This window comes from Rutilus rutilus (assembly GCF_951802725.1).
Source record: "Rutilus rutilus genome assembly, chromosome: 3".
NCBI classification, from domain to species: Eukaryota; Metazoa; Chordata; class Actinopteri; order Cypriniformes; family Leuciscidae; genus Rutilus; species Rutilus rutilus.
Window position 1 is genome coordinate 4,061,993 of NC_140211.1, and position 21,767 is coordinate 4,083,759.

The following is a 21,767-nucleotide window of genomic DNA, read 5'->3' on the forward strand; positions in this document are numbered from 1 at the left end:
TATTTCAGCATATTTTGCATGTGATTTGATAGTTTAACTTAGTTATGTGAAACAAACACAGTTCTGTCATGAACTCTGTTGGCATGGTTATGGATATGACAATGTTGATATGTTCGGTCTTGAAGGAATAGATCTGCTACAAAACACATGAATTAGCCGTAGCAGATCTATACAGGTGGAGCTGGGGAAGGGGGAGGGTTTCTGAAAGCACATGAGCTCATTGGCTGCTGATACAGCAGGAACCAATGAGCTGTGCCCTATAGAGAATTATGTGATTGCAGACTGAGTTAAAGACCGGTCCGCCAGCGCCATCTAGAGTTTCATGACAGAACTTTGTATTTGTCAATACCTGATTGTCTCCAGCAGAAATAAGAGACAGAGACTCATATATATGAATAGTGTGGCGTATCTCATCAGATGCTCATGAATAAAATAACCTCTGACTGAGATCCAGCTGTGGAGTGACTGTCCTCTCTCTGTTTTACAGTAGTAGAAACCCTCATGTGACTTTGAGACAGTAGTGATGCTCATCTCTCCTGTCGTCTGATTCTGGATCAGTGATCCGTCTTTATAGAAATCAGCGCTGAGGATCGGGGAGTTTGTAGATCGATGTAAACAGTGTAGAGTCAGAGTCTCTCCCTCAATCACAGGATCAACAGAACTCTCCAGAATCACCTCACCGTCTACAAACACAAGAAATACATCAACAGATGTAGTGACGATACAGGCTGTGTTAATCAGAGCCATACTTCAATTATTAATAAGATCTGGAGGGTCAACATGTTCACTACCTTTAATCTGAGAAACTTTTATTCAGCAAGGATTCATGATCAAATGTGACGCATTGATCAAAAAGACATTTATGTTACAAAATATTTATATTTCAAATAAATGCTGTTTCTTCAAACTTTCTATTCATCAAAGAAGAAGAAAAGCATCACGGTTTCCACAATAGGTTTTTTTCAACATTGAAAAAATTATCCTAAATGTTTCTTGAGAAGCAAATCATCATATTATCCTGATTTCTGAAGGATCATGTGACACTGAAGACTGGAGTAATGATGCTGAACATTCAGCTTTGAATAAATTACAGTTTACAATATATTCACATAGAATTTTTGTTTTATTGTAATATTTCATATGTAATAATACTGGAAAATTAACGTTTTCATACATTTTTGATCAAATAAATGCAGCCTCGGTATCAAACATATTTCCAAAACATAAAAAAAAAATACCAATCCCAAACTTCTGAATATTTAATTTTATTATAGAGTTTAAATCTTGATATTCACTGTGCAGTATTCTGATATTCATTTAGTTTATGCATAATCATATGACTGAATTCTCAATTATATTATTGTTTAATCTGAACAGATTGTTATTAATGTGTTTTATAGTTGTAAGCGTGATTGGACTCACCATGTACAGAGATGTTTCGAGGATGCCGTTTCTCTCCAGATTGAGACTCACACCAGTACACTCCAGTGTCAGATGTGCTGAGAGAGTCCATTACACATCCAGATCCTGTTTGATTTGCACAAGTTTGTGTGTCTTTGTCTGTGTATCTTCTCACTGTCCATCCAGCAGAGTTACTCTGATCCTCACAGCTCAGAGAGAGAGAGTCCGATGAGAAGTGTTGACTTCTGCTGGGATTGATGACCAGAGACACTGAAGCAGAAACTCCTGAAAAGAGGAAAATCTCCATCAAAACTGACAGCACAGAGACTGCAGTGAAACACAGATCCGGATGAGCACGAGCATAAACCCTCACCAGTGATCCACAGTGTGTGTGAGCTGCTGTTGTGTGTGTAATAGGCTGGTCGTCCTCTCTCTGCTCTGCACGTATAAACTCCTGTGTGCTGTAGAGCAGCAGGACTGAGAGTGTAAGATCCTCCAGCTCCTCTGCTGCTGTCTGACAGATGATCATGATCTCTGAACCAGCTGAACGTCCAGCCTTTAGAGGAGCCTGAAACCTCACAGGTCAGAGTCACTGATTCTCCTTCAGTCAGCCACGGCTGTGGAGACACTCGCACTGATGCCTGAGCTTCAGCTGAACAAAACATCACGAGTTACAGAGCCGTAGAGAAACTGATGGAGAAGCTGATCACAACAAACATGTTATTTTGCATTTAAATCACACAAATGTGGATTATACAATATTTACATCATTATTTAAAAGTGTTTAAAATCTTGTAGATTCTATATAAACTCACTTTATTAGTAAAGGTAATGACTAGTAAACCTGTTCCTTTGTTTGATTTCTTTCAACATCTGGAGTTAATGTTCCTCTGTCATATTCAGAAAAATGATCATGTGTGTCTGGGTCTGCTATGAAATAACTGGACAGTCTGAACTTTTCCTGAGCTTTAGGCCGTGTGTCCACCGAAGCGTTTTTTCATGCGTCTGGCGTATTCTTTCAATTGTTTTCAATCGTTTTTAAAACGCCATGAGCGTAACGAGGCGCTGAATGTTTTTTACAGGTCGCCGACAGTTGAAGAATGTCCAACTTTGAGTAAAACGCAGCGCTCATCACTGTCACTCTTTACCCAACCGTCCAATCACAGTGGAGGAGGGGCGGGACTAATACCACATCGACCAACCGCCACAGCGTCAACAGATGACATCAACAAGCATAATAACGGAACAAAATCATTTAAAACAAGAGCCAGAGAAAATACGTTACATTGAATCAACATTTTAATATAGAATCAACACAGAAACAAAATATAGCATATCAGCTGGCTTAAAACTCTTTGGTGGACACACAGCCTTAATGTCTTTTTCTGGTCACGTATAAAGTGCAGTTTTGACAGCGACGGCCATATTGTTTTAGCGGGGGCGCGTCTCTGAGAATCACACTGGGTTTTTTGTTGTTTTCCTTTTCTTCATAACATTAGTGATCAGAGATGTCTGGCCACTGTCAATAAATCTTCGAGAGGTTGAATATGTTGTTTCTATAAACAGTGTTTGTCTCTGAACAGTGATGTTGGGTTGTGCTCAGATCTAGTTACTCGTGATCAACAGCTTCATGGTTAGAAAGACTGACTGACGTGATCAGGATGATGGAGACTAAAATACTCTTAGTCATTTGACTTCATTCATATGAAATCATAGGAATCATTTTATGATACAGTTATGGTGCTTTTGTGTCCTTTTTGAACTCTGAAAGTTAATCATGTCATTCATTATAATAGCGATCAGCACATTACTAAAACATATTTGTTTGTTCCAGGGAAGAAGGGCATATAGGGGTCATGTGAGGGTCTGTGAGATTAGATGATGACGTCACTTTCATTATCAGGTGAGCTAATACTGAAACTTTGGTGTCGGATCAAATAAATCTTAAATCTAAGTCTAAATCTAGACAATCTAAATCTGAATGGTGTGTTTTAAGATTACGCTTAGAGTTAAAAAATACTTTAGCTTTAAAATGCATTTTCAGACCCCTGCATTGTTTCATTGAGTGACAACTGTATTTATCAGCAGTGTGAATGAGAGTAAACGTCTCTCGATTGGTTGTTAGATCATGATCATGTAGAGAGAGTTTAAGAGGACAATGATGTTCAACTCACCCTTCACAGAGAGATAAACAGCAGATCTTGATGTTGATGAGTTTGGTCTTCCATCTCTCTGTCCTTTACACCTGTACTGACCCTGATCAGACTCAGTAGCTCCTCTGATAGTGAGAGTGTCTCTGTTTACAGTGTAACGGTAATCAGACATCTGTAATATTACACTGTCTTTATACCACTTATATCTCCAGTCACTGTGATCAGAGTTTATCACACACTTCAGATTGACTGTTTCTCCAGTGAATACAGATCTGTCTGGTGTCACAGTCACTGCAGATGTGGGCAAATCTGAGAAGAAACAGAAACATAAAGACTGAAACAGCTCTTTCAGGGAATAAAACTGATTGTTCAGAAGGACCCTCGGATGTAAACGCTGGTTGTAAATGGGAATGTTGCTGGTATAAACCCTGCAGTGAATGAACTGTTAACCATCACTATTGTGTCCTTGAGCAAAGCATTTGACCAACGGTTTCCAGAGGGATTTAGTTCATGGAGCCATTCTGTGACAGAAATACATTACACTGGTCTTGGTCATATGATGATAAATATACTTTTGCAAAACGGAAGAGAAAGTTGGCAAACTGATATATGTAATATATAAATATATGTATTTCATGTGCCAACTTTCTCTTCACTTTTGAAGTTTCTGTGGTTGAGATCCCTCACTGAGTTTGTTTTGCCCGCTGGATGTGTGCATTTTGTGTTGAGCCTTTATGATAAATATACTTTTACCACAACCATAACCATCTAACAGTGAACATTATCATAACTTTGGCTGATGTTAAGGATCTCTCAAAGTTATGATCAAAAATTCTTCAAGTAAATTATCACAAAAACTGTAGTTTCTTCATCTTTAACACTCTTGGACCCATTTAGACATCGAGTGTTATCTGTGAAAACACTCTGGTCTGGGTTTGTGGTGTTGACTTCAACACTAATAATCTGTAAGCCACATCATTCTCTCTAACTTCAGGACAAAACTCATCAGAACTGAACTCAATCGCTCAAGTCCTCTTCTATTCTCATGATACTCATGAATATCTCCTGTAACCATAGAGACAGTGACTAAATATTAAAGATGGAGACGCTCATAAGACTGGAAAGTCACAATTTACATGATTTTATAATAAACCAAAACCTCCACAAAACACGCAACACACACACACACACACACACACACACACACACACACACACGTGTGCAGTTATTGAATAATGAGTGAAGTGAATTTCTTCAGTCCTCTTGTAACAACAGATGTGGCTGAAGATTATAAGTGTTGAAATATTAATTTAAATGATCATTAAACAGATGTGAATATGAAGACTCACCTGATACAGTCAGTGTAACAGCATCACTGAAGTCTGTGCGTGAGTCTGATCTCTCTCCTCTACAACTGTATTCACCACTGCGAGAAACATCAGCTGTGAACCTGAACACTGGTGTTGTTGTTGTTGTATAGTCAGTGTCTCCATCATCTGTAAACCAGCTGTATCTCTGAATATCTCCTCCTCTCTGTATGTCACATGTGAGAGTGACTGTCTCTCCTTCGAACACACGCTGATCTGGCTTCACCGTCACTACAGGTTTCACTGAGAAACATAGAAGTAAATATTGAAAAGCATTGCAGTATCAAGATCTCTTACCCCTTTTCCACCAACAAGAACCAGGTGCTGGTTCGGAGCTAGAGCTAGTGCCGGTTCGGAGTTGGTTCGACTGACGAGCCTCCAAAGAACCGGTTTGCTTTTCCACAGGCTAAAAGAGCCAACGCAGAGCCAGGTCTTACGTCACAGCTACGTCTCATCTTTTCAGCAACGTTAGCGCGGCGGCGCCAAACACAAACACATCATCAACAATGGCGCACGTTGCTTTGCTATTGATGTTCATGGCTTTGCGGACCTACATCGGCATCCAAACACGGCGGATCCAACGTGTTCGCGCGGCTCGCCATTAGTACAGACGGAGATTACAAGCGAGAGTAACGGCATGTACATAACATTTATTTTTAACAATAAGATGCCGACTTTAGCCTTAGATTTATATTTTAGAATTTAGATCGAGTCCATCGTGTTTAGCTGCTGTTAGCTCGATTAGCTGCTATTTGAAAATGGCGGTCACAAGTTTCTCTTCAGTCTTGTTGGCCACGGTAACCCCGCCCCCAGCCTCTGACGCAAGCGGTTCTTTCTTGGCTCCGTTCTAGACCCTGCAATGATTTGGCGCTACTTAAGAACCAGTTTTACTGGTTCGGAGCTGGTGCTTTGGCGGTGGAAAAACAAAGAACCGATTTGAAACTAGGCTCTGGCTCCGAACCAGCACCAGCTCTGCCTTGGTGGAAAAGGGGTATCTGTCATGAACTCTAAACTTCATCAGGAGGAAAACACTTAAATTACAAACCTAGTTTGCTTATAAATTATAATGATTACATTTAAATGTATGGATTTGTAAAAACTAAATGAAACTGATATATTTATCCAGTCCGCATGTCCTTTGTATTGATCTGCCAGTTCTGACCAGTAGATTATGCTGTTTAGAGTCTGAGTGTTTTAAAGATCTGAACTGGGAACTTACTAACTTCTATCTGTCTTATCTCAAGCCCTTTTCTCTTCCAGCCCTTCCAACCATATCAGACTGAATGAATAAAGCTAAGCATTGGTGCTCAAGGTCTTAATGACACACAGTCAATAATTCATATTGCAGTAAAAACTCAGAAACATGCAAATAAAACTCACTGTGCAGAACTATTTTCTGTTTTATATAGTGGATTATGATCTTTTGCAATCAATGTCTGACTGAACTACTTTACAACTGCAAGACTGTTTGATTGATTGAATAAATAGCAGTTCCCTTTCGAAAGGGAATTCGCACTGCGTCGAATGACGCCTTGGGGGATGCCTCAGGCGTGACAGGTGTCTGAAATCACTATCAAATCACGGCAATCACATTGACCGGCGACAGCCTGTGAATCATTAACGTGAATAATTAACGTGCGACCTGCAAGTATAAAAGGGCGCCTTGCAAACATGACAATCATCTTATCGTCTTCAGGGACTGTCTGTTTGAACGTTTCAAAGAATACGGTGAGAAAGAAAAAATTATGAAGCGTACAGCGAAGGCCAATTGCTTTCGGAAGTGTGCCGACCCGTGTCCAAGGTTTTTGATGCCGGTTGACACACACTGTGCGTTTTCTGCCTGGGAGAAAAGCACGCACGGGAGGTTCTCGAGGGAGCCCTCTGTGCAAACTGTGAGCGTCTTTCTTTAAAAACGCTCCGCTCTCGTCTGACTCTCTTCTCGAGTGAAGAGGGTTCAGCATCTGGTCCTCATGGTTCAGGTCCCACTCGTGCCGAGGCAGAGCGGCGACTTGCATCATGGGGCTCCCAGATGGAGCTTGTCGATCATCTTGAGAGGGCTGTAAACCTCTCAGATGATCCGACGACTGACGAGGGCGAGCTGCAGGTCGATGAGGAAGACTTTTCGCCTACTATTCCTGCAGCTACTGCTCTTCTGGACGAACAGGAGATGGCTGAGGAGGTTGATAATCAGGTGTCTGAGCAGGCATCGACACTGAGAGCTCCAACCCTGCCATCCAAACCGCTGAAAACAACGGCTCGTTTGAATGGTAGAGCGTACGCGGCAGCAGGTCAGGCCGGTGCTGCCCTGCACATCATGGCGGTGCTGCAGGCGTACCAGGCTGCTGGGGGATCTCGACCAGGGGGCAGGAATGTCCCCTGAGGCGGTGGCTGAGCTGCGCCGGACCACAGATCTTGCTCTCCGGGCCACCAAACAAACCGCTGCTTCGATCGGTCGATCGATGGCAGCGATGGTGGCCACGGAGAGACATCTGTGGCTAAATCTAGCCGACATCGGGGACAAAGAGAAGGCCTTTCTCCTCGATTCACCGGTTTCGCCCTCTGAACTCTTCGGCACCTCCGTAGAGGTGGTGGTGAGGAAGTTCAGGGAGGCGAAGGCGCGCTCAGCGGCGTTTAAAATCTGTATACCGCTGAGATCCGGATCCACGCCCAGGCAGGAGGGAGGACCTGGCCCTTCTCGGTCTGAGGATCGTAGAAGGGCCAGCGAGCCAGCGTCACCTCTCCTGCACCCCCTCCGCGGAGGAGCAGGGCACAGAAGAGGCATGACTCCCGCAACAGGAGGGATTTGAGGGAGGTTATCCAGAACAAACGACAGCGTCGGTGAGGGATAACCTCCTCAGAGGGTCATGAAATCTGCCCTCTCCTCTGTTTCCGACTACCCAGTCGTTCATTACATCAGGCCTGGGGTGGGGCCTATGATGAGAACAATGTTCTGATGGCCCGCCTAGGCTTGGTTAGTGAGAGTGCCTCTTTCAGGCATGTAAAGTGATGGACCCCAGGTTCATAAGGAACTATCTGGCGAGTCTTCACTCCGCACGCCGCAGGTGAGCTGACTGGTCTTCTTAAGAGTAATTTTTGTGAAAAATAAATACTAAAGTAAATAAGTAAAAATAAATAAAAAATAAATACTCTCTACAGACCTCGTTCCCTGTATAGAGCTATGGGGTCATGTCATTGTGTCATAAGGTAAGGTAAATTTTGGATTATTAAGAGCCCTGAAGTTCCCTTTAGGTGGCTAGAACGATGGGAAGAAGCACCAGCTGTATGGGCTTCTCTTGTGTTGTGAAACTGTGTTAGCCCTTGGGCTGTTAGCCACCTCAGGGTAGAGTAGGTGGTCTTTCTCTCATAGGATTTTTTACTTGAGTTTTGACTGACGCTAGAGCTTCAGATAGATCTTATGTCCGGCCCACGGGTCCGTTGGACTTCTTTCCTGAGTACATCGCCCCCTTGAGCTCTGTTTGGGTTTTCAGTGGACTGAGCGATTCTGCAGCCTCTTTGTATGAAATATAATAACTATTTTTCTAGTAGGGCTATGGCTCCTCCGAGCCCTCAGGCAGATCTATACTTGTAGGCTGGCCCTCACCAGGGCCGCCTCTATAGCTGGCCTAGGCTGTGCCATGGATAGTGGAGGTGTTTCTGCTTAAGCATTTCTGCCTCTGACCCTTCACTTTGTGAATGTAGGTTTCTAGCATCCCTGTATGACAGCCTCCTCCCATGGGAGTTGTTAGGCCAAGGCCCGCCCCCTTCTCTGCATTCTGGGGCGACAAGAGTAATGCAGCATGGTGCAGAGGCATGGTTTATAATAATTAATTATAATTAGGCCTCCCCGGCACAATATGTCTTTATTGGCAGGGTTAGGCCTACTTGCGAGAAAAAATCTCACGAAGAGACTAGGTCTGTCTGCCCGACCCTGCCGTGCAGAACTGGGCCGCCAGTTTAGGCTCACTTACCTCGCTGAGCTACTGCTTGAGCGTTGGGTTGTAGGTGGTTTGGCTCACAAACAAGCCCCACTCCCCTAGGTTGGGCCCATACACAAAAGAAATATATTTGAAATTTATTTTCAGTATATATTTTGGAATATATGCAAATATTTGAAATTGGCCCAATAAATATATTTCACACTTAACATCATATATTTGTGTTATATTTCAGAATATATTTCAATGTATTTGGAATATATGCCACATATATTTTGACACTTTTGGGGACCCATACAGAAAAAAATACATTGAAATATATTCTGAAATATAACAAAAATATATGATGTTAAGTGTGAAATATATTTATTGGGCCAATTTCAAATATTTGCATATATTCCAAAATATATACTGAAAATATATTTCAAATATATTTCTTTTGTGTATGGGGGCACAGATCAATTTTCTGTCACCTCTAGAGCCGCTGGCAGGCCCGCTCCCTGGTAAACCTCAGGGTGAGGTGGGAGTATTCCCCTGTGATACAGGGTAGGTCTGAGTACTTCACTTTCAGTTCTGTATTATGCTACCTCGCACCACTATGGCTCGGGTCGAGCGGAAAGTTCTAGCCTTCACTTCTTTTTAGTCGAAGTACGCTCCCCTGAAGCCAGAGCATTGCCATGAGCTGACGCCCATGCGTACAGATGGTAGGCCCCTGACACTTGGGCCTCCGTTGAGGCAGAGTGGCGTATGTTGTACTCCCCTTGTTTTAAGGGTACTAGCTCTTTTGCTGAAGTACACTGCCATGGGCAATGTGATTAGGCACCAGGATGCTGTAGGCGCTGTTTAAACAGCTTATCTGCCAACGAAGGCTGCGCCGTTAGGGAGTAGGCCTCAGCAGGCCTCCTTGAATGGGCAGCCCCCAAGAGGGCGCTGTAGGCCAGCTTACTTCACGTGGTTGGCCTTGGTGGTTCGGGCAGTTGACTCACTGATGGGTAGTAGGCCTTAAACAGGCCTCCTCGGAGGTGAGTCACAACATTTTGGGACATACTGTATAGCCGCTACCAGGTAGCTAGCCGTTTTAGGCCGCCTGTGAAAGTGGACCCAATAGCAATATGTTGGTGTAGTATGGTTCCCAACAGTGTACCTTTGTAGCAGAATTGACTTGCTATCAGCTAGCAGGCCCAATTAGGCCTCCCTGATAGGCGAGTCCCCAGCTGGCTGGCCTTAACAGGCCGCCTTGGAACTATCACCCGGACTCTCACATGCTGTGATTCTCAGGTATCTATCAGGTAGTAGGCCTCACCCGGCCTCCCTGAATGTGAGCTCCCAGATACTGTGGCTTTCAGGTAGTAGGCCTCACCCGGCCTCCCTGAATGTGAGCTCCCAGATATTGTGGCTATCAGGTAGTAGGCCTCACCAGGCCTCCCTGAATGTGAGCTCCCAGATATTGTGACTATCAGGTAGTAGGCCTCACCAGGCCTCCCTGAGGGTGAGCTCCCACAGACTTTGGTTATTAGGTAGTAGGCCTCACCAGGCCTCCCTGTGAGTGGTTTCCTAGCGGTGCTGGGTTCAGGAAGCTAGTGGCCTCTTGCTATCAGTTTAGCTGGCCTTAGCAGGCAGCTGCTGAAGGCGAGCTTGCGCCCTGGCTCGACTAAAGTGTTCATTCTCTGCGATTGGTTCCCTCCCGGAACCTCTTTTCCTGCCTACAGCCTGGTTTGCCTACCTGGCGGACCATGTGCTCCCCTCATTGAGGGTCACTATGAGCATGCGGACTCCTTAGTTTGGTCAGACAGTCGTAGGCCTCTCGTGAGGCCTCCCAGTTAGATCAGCCCTTAAGGCCAGTTCACACCAAGCACGATAACTATAAAGATAACAATAAAGATATAATTCTAAAAATCGTTCTCCATATTAAAGAATAACAGAGTTCACACCACAACTATAACGATAAAGATATGAGGAACGATATCGTTGGGATCACTTTCAGAATGATTTTTTTCCAGCTGTCAAACGATAAAACACTGACAGCCAATCAGAATCCATTCTAATTTAAAGGTCTCGCGCATTTAAAATGGCAGATGACCGTCGTTGGTGTGGACGCATATATAGTTATCTTTATCGTTATCTTTATAGTTATCGTGCTTGGTGTGAACGGGCCTTTAGGCCTTCACAGGCCTCCTCAGTGTTTTGAAATACTGGGTAGATCCGTGCATCGAGTAGAGAAACTCCCCTCGCTAACAAGGGTTGGAAAGCACTATGCTGAGTCATACTCTCCGGGATATCCCGTCTCTGAGATCCGGGCCGAGTGGTTTACTGCCAGCTTCGCAGTCCCTCGGGTCGGATGCCTTACCTAAGGCAAGTGTCCAGAGGCTCTGTCTTCGGACAGACAGGAAGTGGCCAGACTAGGTATCTATGTACTGATGCCAGGTCAGGCCTTCCTGGTGGCATTTCGGGGTGAGTACATTCCCCTGAATAGTGATTGGCTGGGGTTCCTTCGGGTTCCCTAGCCACATTCCCTAGAAGGGACCCCTTCTAATTGGAAGCTGTGGTTCCAGGCCCTGAGCAGGCCCAGGTAGGCCTTTCATTTAACCATGTTTATGAAGGTTTTCCTGCGAGGCTTATAGCTTGGGCTATGACCGTAGGGAATGCTGTCACTGACAGCCCAGTGTGACCTGAGGGCTGAGTGGTTCTAGCGTTTCATTTGAATTTGCTGGTTCTGACAGTTGTCACTGCCACCTGGCATGCACTCCCCTTAGCATGGTGGCGTGGGTATATCGTTCCCCAAAGCGTCATTCGACGCAGTGCAAGTTCCCTTTCGAAAGGGAACGTCTCAGGTTACGACTGTAACCTATGTTCCCTGAGAAACAGAACAAGACACTGTGTCTCCTTGCCATGCCTCGGGGCCTGCCTACCAAACAGTCCGATAAGGTGATTGTCATGTTTGCAAGGCGCCCTTTTTTACTTGCAGGTCGCACGTGAATCATTCACGTTAATGATTCACGGGCAGTCGGCGGTCAATGTGATTGCCGTGATTTGATAGTGATTTCAGACACCTGTCATGCCTGAGGCGTTCCCCAAAGCATCATTCGACGCAGTGCGAGTTCCCTGTTTCTCAGGGAACATAGGTTACAGTCGTAACCTGAGACGATTTCTGTAATGTTTTGCAGCATAAGGAACTACAGTCAGATGATTCTGTGAAATATGCAAAACATGGACATAAAACATCAGCAAAGAGACAAATGTGGGATCCTGATGTAAACATGAAGATAATATGGTTATAGTAAACCATATATAGTAAAATACTATAACACAATTCACATTAGTTAAAAACTAAAACGTACTGCAGTAAAGCACAGTACCTCGACTGAGTCCAGAGTGAACGAGGGACATCAGCACTAAAAGCAGAAGAAACACAGATATTAATCATTTCCATTCATTCAACACAATGTAAATCACACACTGAAACATGTCTAGAGTTTATTCTACATTAACTGAAAGTGTTTTTCTGTTGTGATGCTCATTCAGGGGAGAACTGATGGATTATTCTCCAGCATTTAACATCATCACACACACTGATGTCACAGGACTCGTGAACTGATACGAGAGTCGATTCAGTGATTCACTGTTTGATTCACTGTTTGATTCACTGTTTGATTCACTGTTGCTCAACAACAATTAAGCAGTTTGAACACTGAGCTTCAAAACATACAACATCATATGACATTAATATAGACTAATGTACAAGATTTTATTACTTAAATAAGTAATTTAGCTATATATTTGTACACTATTATTTCCTCTGTGTGTGACTTTGGTTTGACTTTCTGAAGCCTGAAGAATGCAGCAGAAAATTATATTCTAGTATGTCTATTATATTCTAGTATGTCACACCCAAAAATATCTATAGAGTGTGTTACCATCTTGAAAAGGATGTATGGTATATATGTGTGAGCTGAGCAAAAATCTGGAGTGGTTTTCTGCAGGAGACGCTCGGCTTTGTTGCAAAATAAAGTCTAATATTTCTGGCATCAACGATCTCTGAGAAGTGATTTTTCACAAAAGAGAGAAACCAACAAAACTACTCATCAATAAATGTGATGTCAGTGTATTTCTGTAACTCTGGGCCCTATCTTGCACCCAGCGCAATTGACTTTGTACACCGACACATGTATCATTCCTATTTTGCACCCGCGCAAAGCGCGCTTTTCCCTCCACAGAAGCACGTCGCTAAACTAGGGAATGAACTTGCGCTCCCTGGGCGGTTCAGCGCAAAAAAGGAGGCGTGTTCCGGTGCAAACGTTCCTTCATGCTATTTTGCAGGTTTAGAAAACAATTGCGCCACTAACCAGGAAAAAATAGTTTAAAGTCAGTGGCGCGTTGCGCATGTTATTCATATGCTATTTTAAGGGTGCATGCTTGGCCATAATCAATGTAGTGTGTGCTACAACGCGCATACACTTTGATTCTCTCATATACACAGAAGCAGCAGTTTTCATTTTTGCAAATCATAGATTATTACGATAGATCTACCCAAATTATCATACGCCTGTTTAACCGAAGTTAATTTGGGTGGGTTTCTCCATTTCAATGTAACTTCTCTCTTTTACGGCCGTGACGAGAGCGTTGCTCTCCTTGGCTGTGAACCGCTCCTGGCGCGCGCCTGGCAAATCCGCCGTTACAATAGCAATCCGCTATGGAAAAAGCGCGTCTGCTCTTAAAGGGAATGTGAGATGTCACTCTGATTGGTTTATTTCACGTTATGCCCAAACCACACCTATGAATAATGAAGCTACTTCAGACCAACCCCTTTTAGATATGCGTCGGGCGCAAGAGTCATTTATCCCGCCGGGAAAATAGCAACAGCGCCCAAGACCCGCCCACAAAGTTACTTGCGCTTTGCGCTTGACACTTGCGTTTCAGATCGTTACAATAGGGTACTATGTCTCCACACTGTCTTCATTTAGCAGAGATAGAAATCTTTGGGCTTTTCGATTTTTTTTTAAACTTTACAGACTCTAAATACATTTTGAAGGCTGCTTTAAAATGAGCAAACTTGGGTTTTGAGTTACTCCATTTAGTTTGATGAAAATAAAATGTTCCTAATAACAAAAACAATTCGATAACATTTTTTTTTTTTTTTTGGAAAAACCATATTAATTTGTATGAAGTAAGACAGATGACAAATCTAAGATTAGGTTGCAGTTCATTTTAACACCTAGAAATTGAGACATCTTATACCAAAAGATTGATGAACAGGGACATTCACATAGACTCTCTTTCACAATTACAAAAACAGCAACTGTAATCAATATCCAGATGAAAACGCTCTAATGTGTCTTTCACAGGATATATTCTGTGAGCAATTTTAAATTACACTTCTTTGGTTTTATTAGTTACACAATACCAACTCCCCAAAAATGTTCCCACTCAAATGAGGGAAACATATTAACCCAACCAAATTTAGATGGATGAGAAGAGATATTTAGGGCCCAAGCCCTGAAAGGGCGAAGGCCCTATTGTTTTCGGTAGGATTATTTATTATTAGGGCCCAAGCCCTGAAAGGGCGAAGGCCCTATTGTTTTCGGTAGGATTATTGTTTATTATTATTATTATTTTTCTTACGACAATTCAGGCACTTTTGGGGCCCTTAACATGCTCAAAAACTCTTGAAACTTTGCACACGGGTCAGAACCCGTGGCCATCAGGGCCGGGCTGAAGCTGGTACCCAGGCGTGGCAGGGGGGCTCGACAGCGCCCCCTTGAACAGGGTCCGAAAACTTGGTCCATATATCAAACACACTTGCATGAATTAGTATGAAACTCGGTACACATATAGATCTCATTGTGCCGAACAACGTTCGGGCTCTAAGTTTTACACTAGCCCAACAGGAAGTCAGCAATTATGCATTGTTTGGAAACGCATGCTCAGGAATTTGAAACACACCTCCTAGGGAATTAACCCGGTCGTCAAACTCGGTGTGCATGAAGTCAAGACATTGAGGAAAAATTGCCAGGGGATTTTTGATATCTCGAACGGTTTGGCCGTGGCGAGGAAACGAATTTATGGCGAATAATGGAAACAGGAAGTGTGTTATAACTTCTGCATACATTAACTGATCTTGATTAAACTTCAGCAGTGTGTTCGTTGTAAGAGGCCAATCACATGGATGTGACTATTGTGAGTCAAAGTTATAGCGCCACCAACTGGCAGCAGGAAGTTTGTCACTTTCAAAATGCTTTGAAATCACTCTCTTATTTTTACACAATTTGCTTTAAACTTTATGTGTATAATGTAGACACACGGCAGATGCAGACCTGTGAAAAGATTATTGATATCTTAGATACTGTTGCCATGGCCACGCATCAAATTTTAATATTCTTTTCGGATGCGTTTGAGACTCTTAGCATGCTTGAAATGGGATAAAATTCGACAGGCACATAACACTTATTAGCCAGTAGACATGTGAAAAGTTTCAGAAACGGGCGTGGCAGGGGGGCTCAACAGCGCCCCCTTGAACAGGGTCTGAAAACATGGTCCATATATCAAACACGCTTGCATGAATTAATATGAAACTCGGGTATATATATAGATCTCATCGGGCCGAACAACTTTCCCTCTGTCAAGTTTCATGCCAGACCAACAGGAAGTCAGCTATTATGGGTTGTTTGGAGAACGCTTGCTGTGGAATTTGAAACACTCCTCCTAGAAAATGAATTAAATCGCCACCAAACTCGGTGTGCATGAAGTCAAGACATTGAAGATTCTAAATTGCTGACGGATTTTTGATATCTCGAATGGTTTGGCCGTGGTGAGGAAACGCATTTATGGCGAGAAAAGAGAAACACGAAGTGGTATAACTTCTGCATACATTAACTGATCTTGATGAAACTTCAGCAGTGTGTTGGTGGTAAGAGACCGATCAGATGGATGTAACTATTGTGAGTCAAAGTTATAGCGCCACCAACTGGTAGCAGGAAGTGTGTCACTTTCAAAATGTTTTTTGACAAAAGTGGGGGGGTTAGGTTTACCCACAATTACAAAAATCAGTAAGTATATTGGTCTCATCGAGCCGGACAACTTTCTAATTTACAGTCATTAGCTCTGACCAACAGGAAGTCAGATATTTTGGTTTGAATGTGGATTTATTTGCAAATTCAGCCTCTGCATTTTTACCCACTCCTGCTAAGTGGTTTATTTTGTTCACACCAAACTTTTTCAAAATGATGAAAATACATTAAAGATGCTAAATTGTGAACGGATATTGAATATCTCAAACGGTTTTGCTATGGCGAGGGATTAAATTAATGTACAAAAAGGAAACACTAAAAGCCTCATATCTTCAAAAATGTAATTATACACCATTTATTTCTATATAAAATGATACAAATATCAGAACTCTTTTTTTTTTTAAAAAATAAGAATTGTTTAAACCCATTTTAAACCCATTTTATTCTTTTTTTTTATTATTTAATAATTGTTTAAGTTTAAAAACAGCCAGAATGTTTTTTTAGTCCAATAAATAAATAAATCATGTCATTCATAGTGCTATACTGCCCTCTTGTGTTCAAAATCAGGTAGGCCTATTGTATCTATATACAAATATACTAGGTATGTGACGGTGAGAATATTTTACCACCGGTTAATCAACAGGGTTAATCAACGTTAATCAATGTTGTGGAATATTTTGAGTGTATCATAAAATCAGAATAAGGTAAGACAAGTAATATTTTCTGTCTTATATACAGTGAGGAAAATAAGTATTTGAACACCCTGCTATTTTGCAAGTTCTCCCAATTAGAAATCATGGAGGGGTCTGAAATTGTCATCGTAGGTGCATGTCCACTGTGAGAGACATAATCTAAAAAAAGAAATCACAAGCTCCAGTCCGAGGGAGATTGACAGTCATGTTTAGCTTCTTCCATTTTCTAATGATTGCTCCAACAGTGGACCTTTTTTCACCAAGCTGCTTGGCAATTTCCCCGTAGCCCTTTCCAGCCTTGTGGAGGTGTACAATTTTGTCTCTAGTGTCTGTGGACAGCTCTTTGGTCTTGGCCATGTTAGTAGTTGGATTCTTACTGATTGTATGGGGTGGACAGGTGTCTTTATGCAGCTAACGACCTCAAACAGGTGCATCTAATTTAGGATAATAAATGGAGTGGAGGTGGACATTTTAAAGGCAGACTAACAGGTCTTTGAGGGTCAGAATTCTAGCTGATAGGCAGGTGTTCAAATACTTATTTGCAGCTGTATCATACAAATAAATAGTTAAAAAATCATATATTGTGATTTCTGGATTTTTTTTTTTTAGATTATGTCTCTCACAGTGGACATGCACCTACGATGACAATTTCAGACCCCTCCATGATTTCCAAGTGGGAGAACTTGCAAAATAGCAGGGTGTTCAAATACTTATTTTCCTCACTGTATATATATATATATATAGCTGCGAGCAGCGATGAAGGGCCAAAGCCTGCGGCACCGCCAACCCCGGCTTGGGCCCGTAATCGCTGCTCGCAGCTATATTAACAATTGTAATAGGTTGTAATTGCCTTTCTAAAAAGATTTCCAAATTTAAAAGTATTATAATGTTGCAAACATGAATTTGTGTTCTACTGTATCAAACGCTTTTTATTAAAATCAATAAATAGTATTAGACTGTCATCATTAAGAAGGTGACTGTAATCAATAAAATCAAGAATAAGACGAATGTTATTACATATATGTCTTCCTTTCATGAAACCAGACTGAGACTGAACAATTAGGGAATCCAATCCTAATTTTAGCCTGCTAGCAAAAATAAGAGAAAACAGTTTGGCATCAGTGTTAGAGTTATAGGTAATAAAGTTATGGGTCTCCACCCATCTAGAGATAAGGGATCCTTATTTGCCTTTGGTATTAAGGTAATTTCCCCTGTCTGAGAGATGGAGGTAAAATCCCATTATTTATAGATTCATTAAACATAGCTAAAATAAACGGGGAAAGGGCATCTCTGAAAGTGTTGAAAAATTCATTCTTAAGCCCATCATTACTAGGAGATTTGTTGTCCTTGAGTTTCATAATATTGTCGATAATTTCTGTAATACTAAGCTCTTCCTCACAAATGCAGCCAAATTCATCATTAACAAAAGTACTATTATCCGATTATTCTAAAAAGGACTTTTTAATGGCTAAACTCCTCACTTTATATATCATAAAATCCCACTGCAGCTCATATTTGGTTAGTAATTACACCCTGTGTATAGTATTTTTCCATTATTTTTAAGACTTCACACTTTAATTCATCATTTAATAAAAAATAATTGTTTAAAATCCAGTATCCGCTTCTGCTCATGTTTTTTCTACCCTGGTACCCTGGTTTACTAAGTAGAACAATACCCAGACAACCCTTCAGAGAGAGAGAAAAAAAATAATAATAATAAATTAAAATATTAATAATAAAAAAAAAAAAATATATATATATATATGTGCTTATATATCCCTCTGATGGTTTATGGGGTCTTTTGGGACCCCAAATGACTTTTACTCAAATTAAAAAATTTTTTCCCTTTGTCCAAATGGTATGAAACCTTCTACGGCTCTCAAAAAAAAAATTAAATTGGAATGATATCTGTTTTTATGTTAGCGTGACAAAAATTGTGACACTCGTGGTCTTCGGGGTCTCTGGAGAAATGGCACAAATTAAGTGGCACACTTCCACCAATGCAAAAAACATCCACAATGCTAAATTATATTGCTCACAACACGCGTGTACACACACACACACACACACACACACACACACACACATATAGAGGAATACATTTTTGAGACTATAAAAAACTGTTCTCTTATCATTTGTAAAATAAAATCATCCAAAATGCAGTACCACCACAAAAATAAATTGGTGACACTGACACATTGAAAATGTGCACACACACACACACACACACACACACACACACACACACACATTTGTAAGGCTATAATTTGTCAAATAAAATCATCCAAAATGCAGAACCAACACAAATATAAAGTGGTGACACTGACACCGACAATGTGTACTCACACACTCTCTCTCTCTCTCTCTCTCACACACACACACACACACACACACACACACACAGGAACATTTGTAAGGCTATAATTTGTCAAATAAAATTATCCAAAATGCAGTACCACCACAAAAATAAATTGGTGACACTGACACATTGAAAATGTAAACACACACACACATACACGCATACACACACACAGGAACATTTGTAAGGCTATAATTTGTCAAATAAAATCATCCAAAATGCAGAACCACTACAAATATAAAGTGGTGACACTGACACCGACAATGTGTACTTACACACTCTCTCTCTCTCTCTCTCTCTCTTTATCTCTCAGACACACACACACACACACACACACACACACACAATTGTGTGTGTGTCTAGAATCTAGAATTAGATTAAAAATAAATGATTGAAATAAATGATAAAATCTTAAGACTCCAACATTTCTCTTTGTAACATTTTGTTCAGGTTTGGTTCTAATCATAATGTAACATTATTGAAAAACTGGGTTTTTTTGGTACAAAAAAATGCTAAACTTTGACAAAAATATTTTATTTTTGTTATAATTGTGATTTTATAATATTTAGATATGAATCCAACTGAATCCAACTTGTGAAAAGATATATTTCAGGTAGTCTAATAGCAAATAGCATATACTGGAGCTCTATAGCCATATAGTGGTTAAAATTATTATTTTTTATTTTAAAACTGCATTTTCCAAAAAATGGGCAAAAATTTTACATTAAACCATTTAAAATTATCCATGTTATCCCCATGAATGAAAGTTAGAAATCTGGGTCTTTTATAAAGTGAATTTTACATCAAATGCTGTTTTTTTGTAAAAAGGCTATTTAAATATTTATTTATTTATTTATTTATTTATAGAAATTTAAAAAATATCATAAATTCTCCAAAAACTGCACAAATGTTGAGTAAAAACATTAACAAACAGAATAAAATTACATTTGTAAAAAAAAAAAAACTATTATCTTGTTACAAAATTAAATGTTATTGTCTGGGGTCTCTAGAGACCCCAAAAACCTCAAGTGTAGACATAAATAAAGACCATCAGAGGGATATATATATATATATATATATATATATATATATATATATATATATATATATATATATATATATATATATATATATATATAAAAGAAACATTGGAGGGAGGAGAAAAAAAACTGTCCATGGAACTGGTTTAACTGTTCAGCACCTTCAAAAGTATAGTAACTAACTTGTTAGTCTTCAAGTGCTCACTGGTTTTGGCTGCCCTCCAGAGAATATCTTTCTCAGATCGTGAAATGAATCGAATGATCACAGGCCTGGCTTGCTGGTTCTCACTGTTGAGCCTGCCCTGTCGATGAGCCACATCAACTGTGCTCGTGTGTAATGCTGGAACGATCGCACGACACACCTCCTTGACTCTGGCCTTGACGTCCTCTTTGCTGTTCTCCGATAGCCCGTAGAGCTGTAAATTCCACCTCCTCCCATAACGCTCCGCATCGGACAGCCTCTCTTCTAACACCGCAATTATAATTCTGTTCATAAGCCTCATGTTTCTAGACGCACCCCAGCGGCAGACATTTTTATTTTGCAGCCACGGTCGTCTAGCTACTCTTCGTTGGCTTGCGAGCTGGAAAAAACAAACTCTAGTCAGGCCAATCACATCGTGTATAGAGTCGGTGGGCGGGCATAATTACGACAGAGTTATGAAGGTTCCCTGCTTCTTGAAAACAAAGAAGAGCTGCTGCTGCTGCTGGCGAACAGCGGTCTTTCGAATCGGCTTTGACCGCGACTCTGGAGGACTTGGAGTTAAGCTTTTCTTTGAGAAAAGAACAAAGAACGGCACTGAAGTCATTCTTAAAAAAGGAAGATGTGTTCGGAGTTTTGCCGACCGGATAGGCAAAAGTTTAATCTATCAACTAGCTTAATTTTTGGGAAAATGCTCTGGTTGGTTGTAGAGCTATTGAGTGCAGAGGGAATCTGAAAGACAGCCGTTTATCCCGCCCCTCAGATTGAGTCCTGCCAATGGTGTGTTCCCAGACCCAACATCTTGATGTGGTTCTGGCTTGTCAGGCTATCATGTTTCTGCTTGAGAGTGTCCATTTCAATGCGAAAGCCGCCCACTTCATTGTAAATGCAGTCCACTTTCTCCCGCTGATCTTCGACGAGCACAGCATTTTCAGACACCTTTGATTCAATTCTGTCCAATCTCTCATTAATTAAATTATATAGATCACTCAAGAAAAACTCTTTTTTTTTCACTTTGTGCGCACTTTTCTCCTTTCCCCGCCATGACTAGGCCAACTCTGCACAGTTCAGTCAAAACACTTCTTGATGAATGACATGGCGTAAAAGTTAATAGAGTTCAAAAATGTGACACAAAGTTCATGTAACATAATTTTGGTCGTCAGATCATAATAGAAAATAATTTTAGAAGGGAAAATCCAGGAAAATTAACTCCACTTAGAAAAGATCGTCTGCACCCACCGCCATCTTCACGCCCTGTCTTCATAGTTCTTGTTCTCTTGTTTTGTGTTTTTTCTTTTGTTTTTTGCTCCCTATTGAATTTTGCCTGTATAACATGTTCCTAACCCTAACATGAAAGACACTATTAAAAATGTATAAATAATATAGAATCATGCACCTTTCACACCACTACAATGCATTATATCACAGTAAAGATACACTTTATGAATAAACACTTGCACACACATGTTATAAAAAGAAAATATTAACATCAGGGGCGTACTGGCCATCTGGAGCACTGGGACTTTTTCCTGGTGGGCCACTGGCCAATGTGAGCCGGCCCATCCGGTACACAAATAAAAAATAAAGAAATAACAGAAATCATAATATTTCACCTCT

The 21,767-nt window shown here is 41.1% G+C and overlaps 1 protein-coding gene across 1 annotated transcript in view; it reads right to left on the bottom strand.

The window, feature by feature from the left end:
- Window positions 1-21,767, bottom strand: part of LOC311288453 (Fc receptor-like protein 5) — a 36,129-nt gene that overhangs the window by 2,266 nt on the left and 12,096 nt on the right. The window contains exons 2-7 of the mRNA XM_084405872.1: window positions 12,213-12,248; window positions 4,904-5,164; window positions 3,576-3,863; window positions 1,775-2,053; window positions 1,423-1,686; window positions 438-683 (exon numbers count right to left, since the gene is read on the bottom strand). Coding sequence (XP_084261998.1) covers window positions 438-683; window positions 1,423-1,686; window positions 1,775-2,053; window positions 3,576-3,863; window positions 4,904-5,164; window positions 12,213-12,243 — 1,369 coding nt within the window. The 5' untranslated portion in view covers window positions 12,244-12,248. The remainder of the gene's footprint in view (window positions 1-437; window positions 684-1,422; window positions 1,687-1,774; window positions 2,054-3,575; window positions 3,864-4,903; window positions 5,165-12,212; window positions 12,249-21,767) is intronic.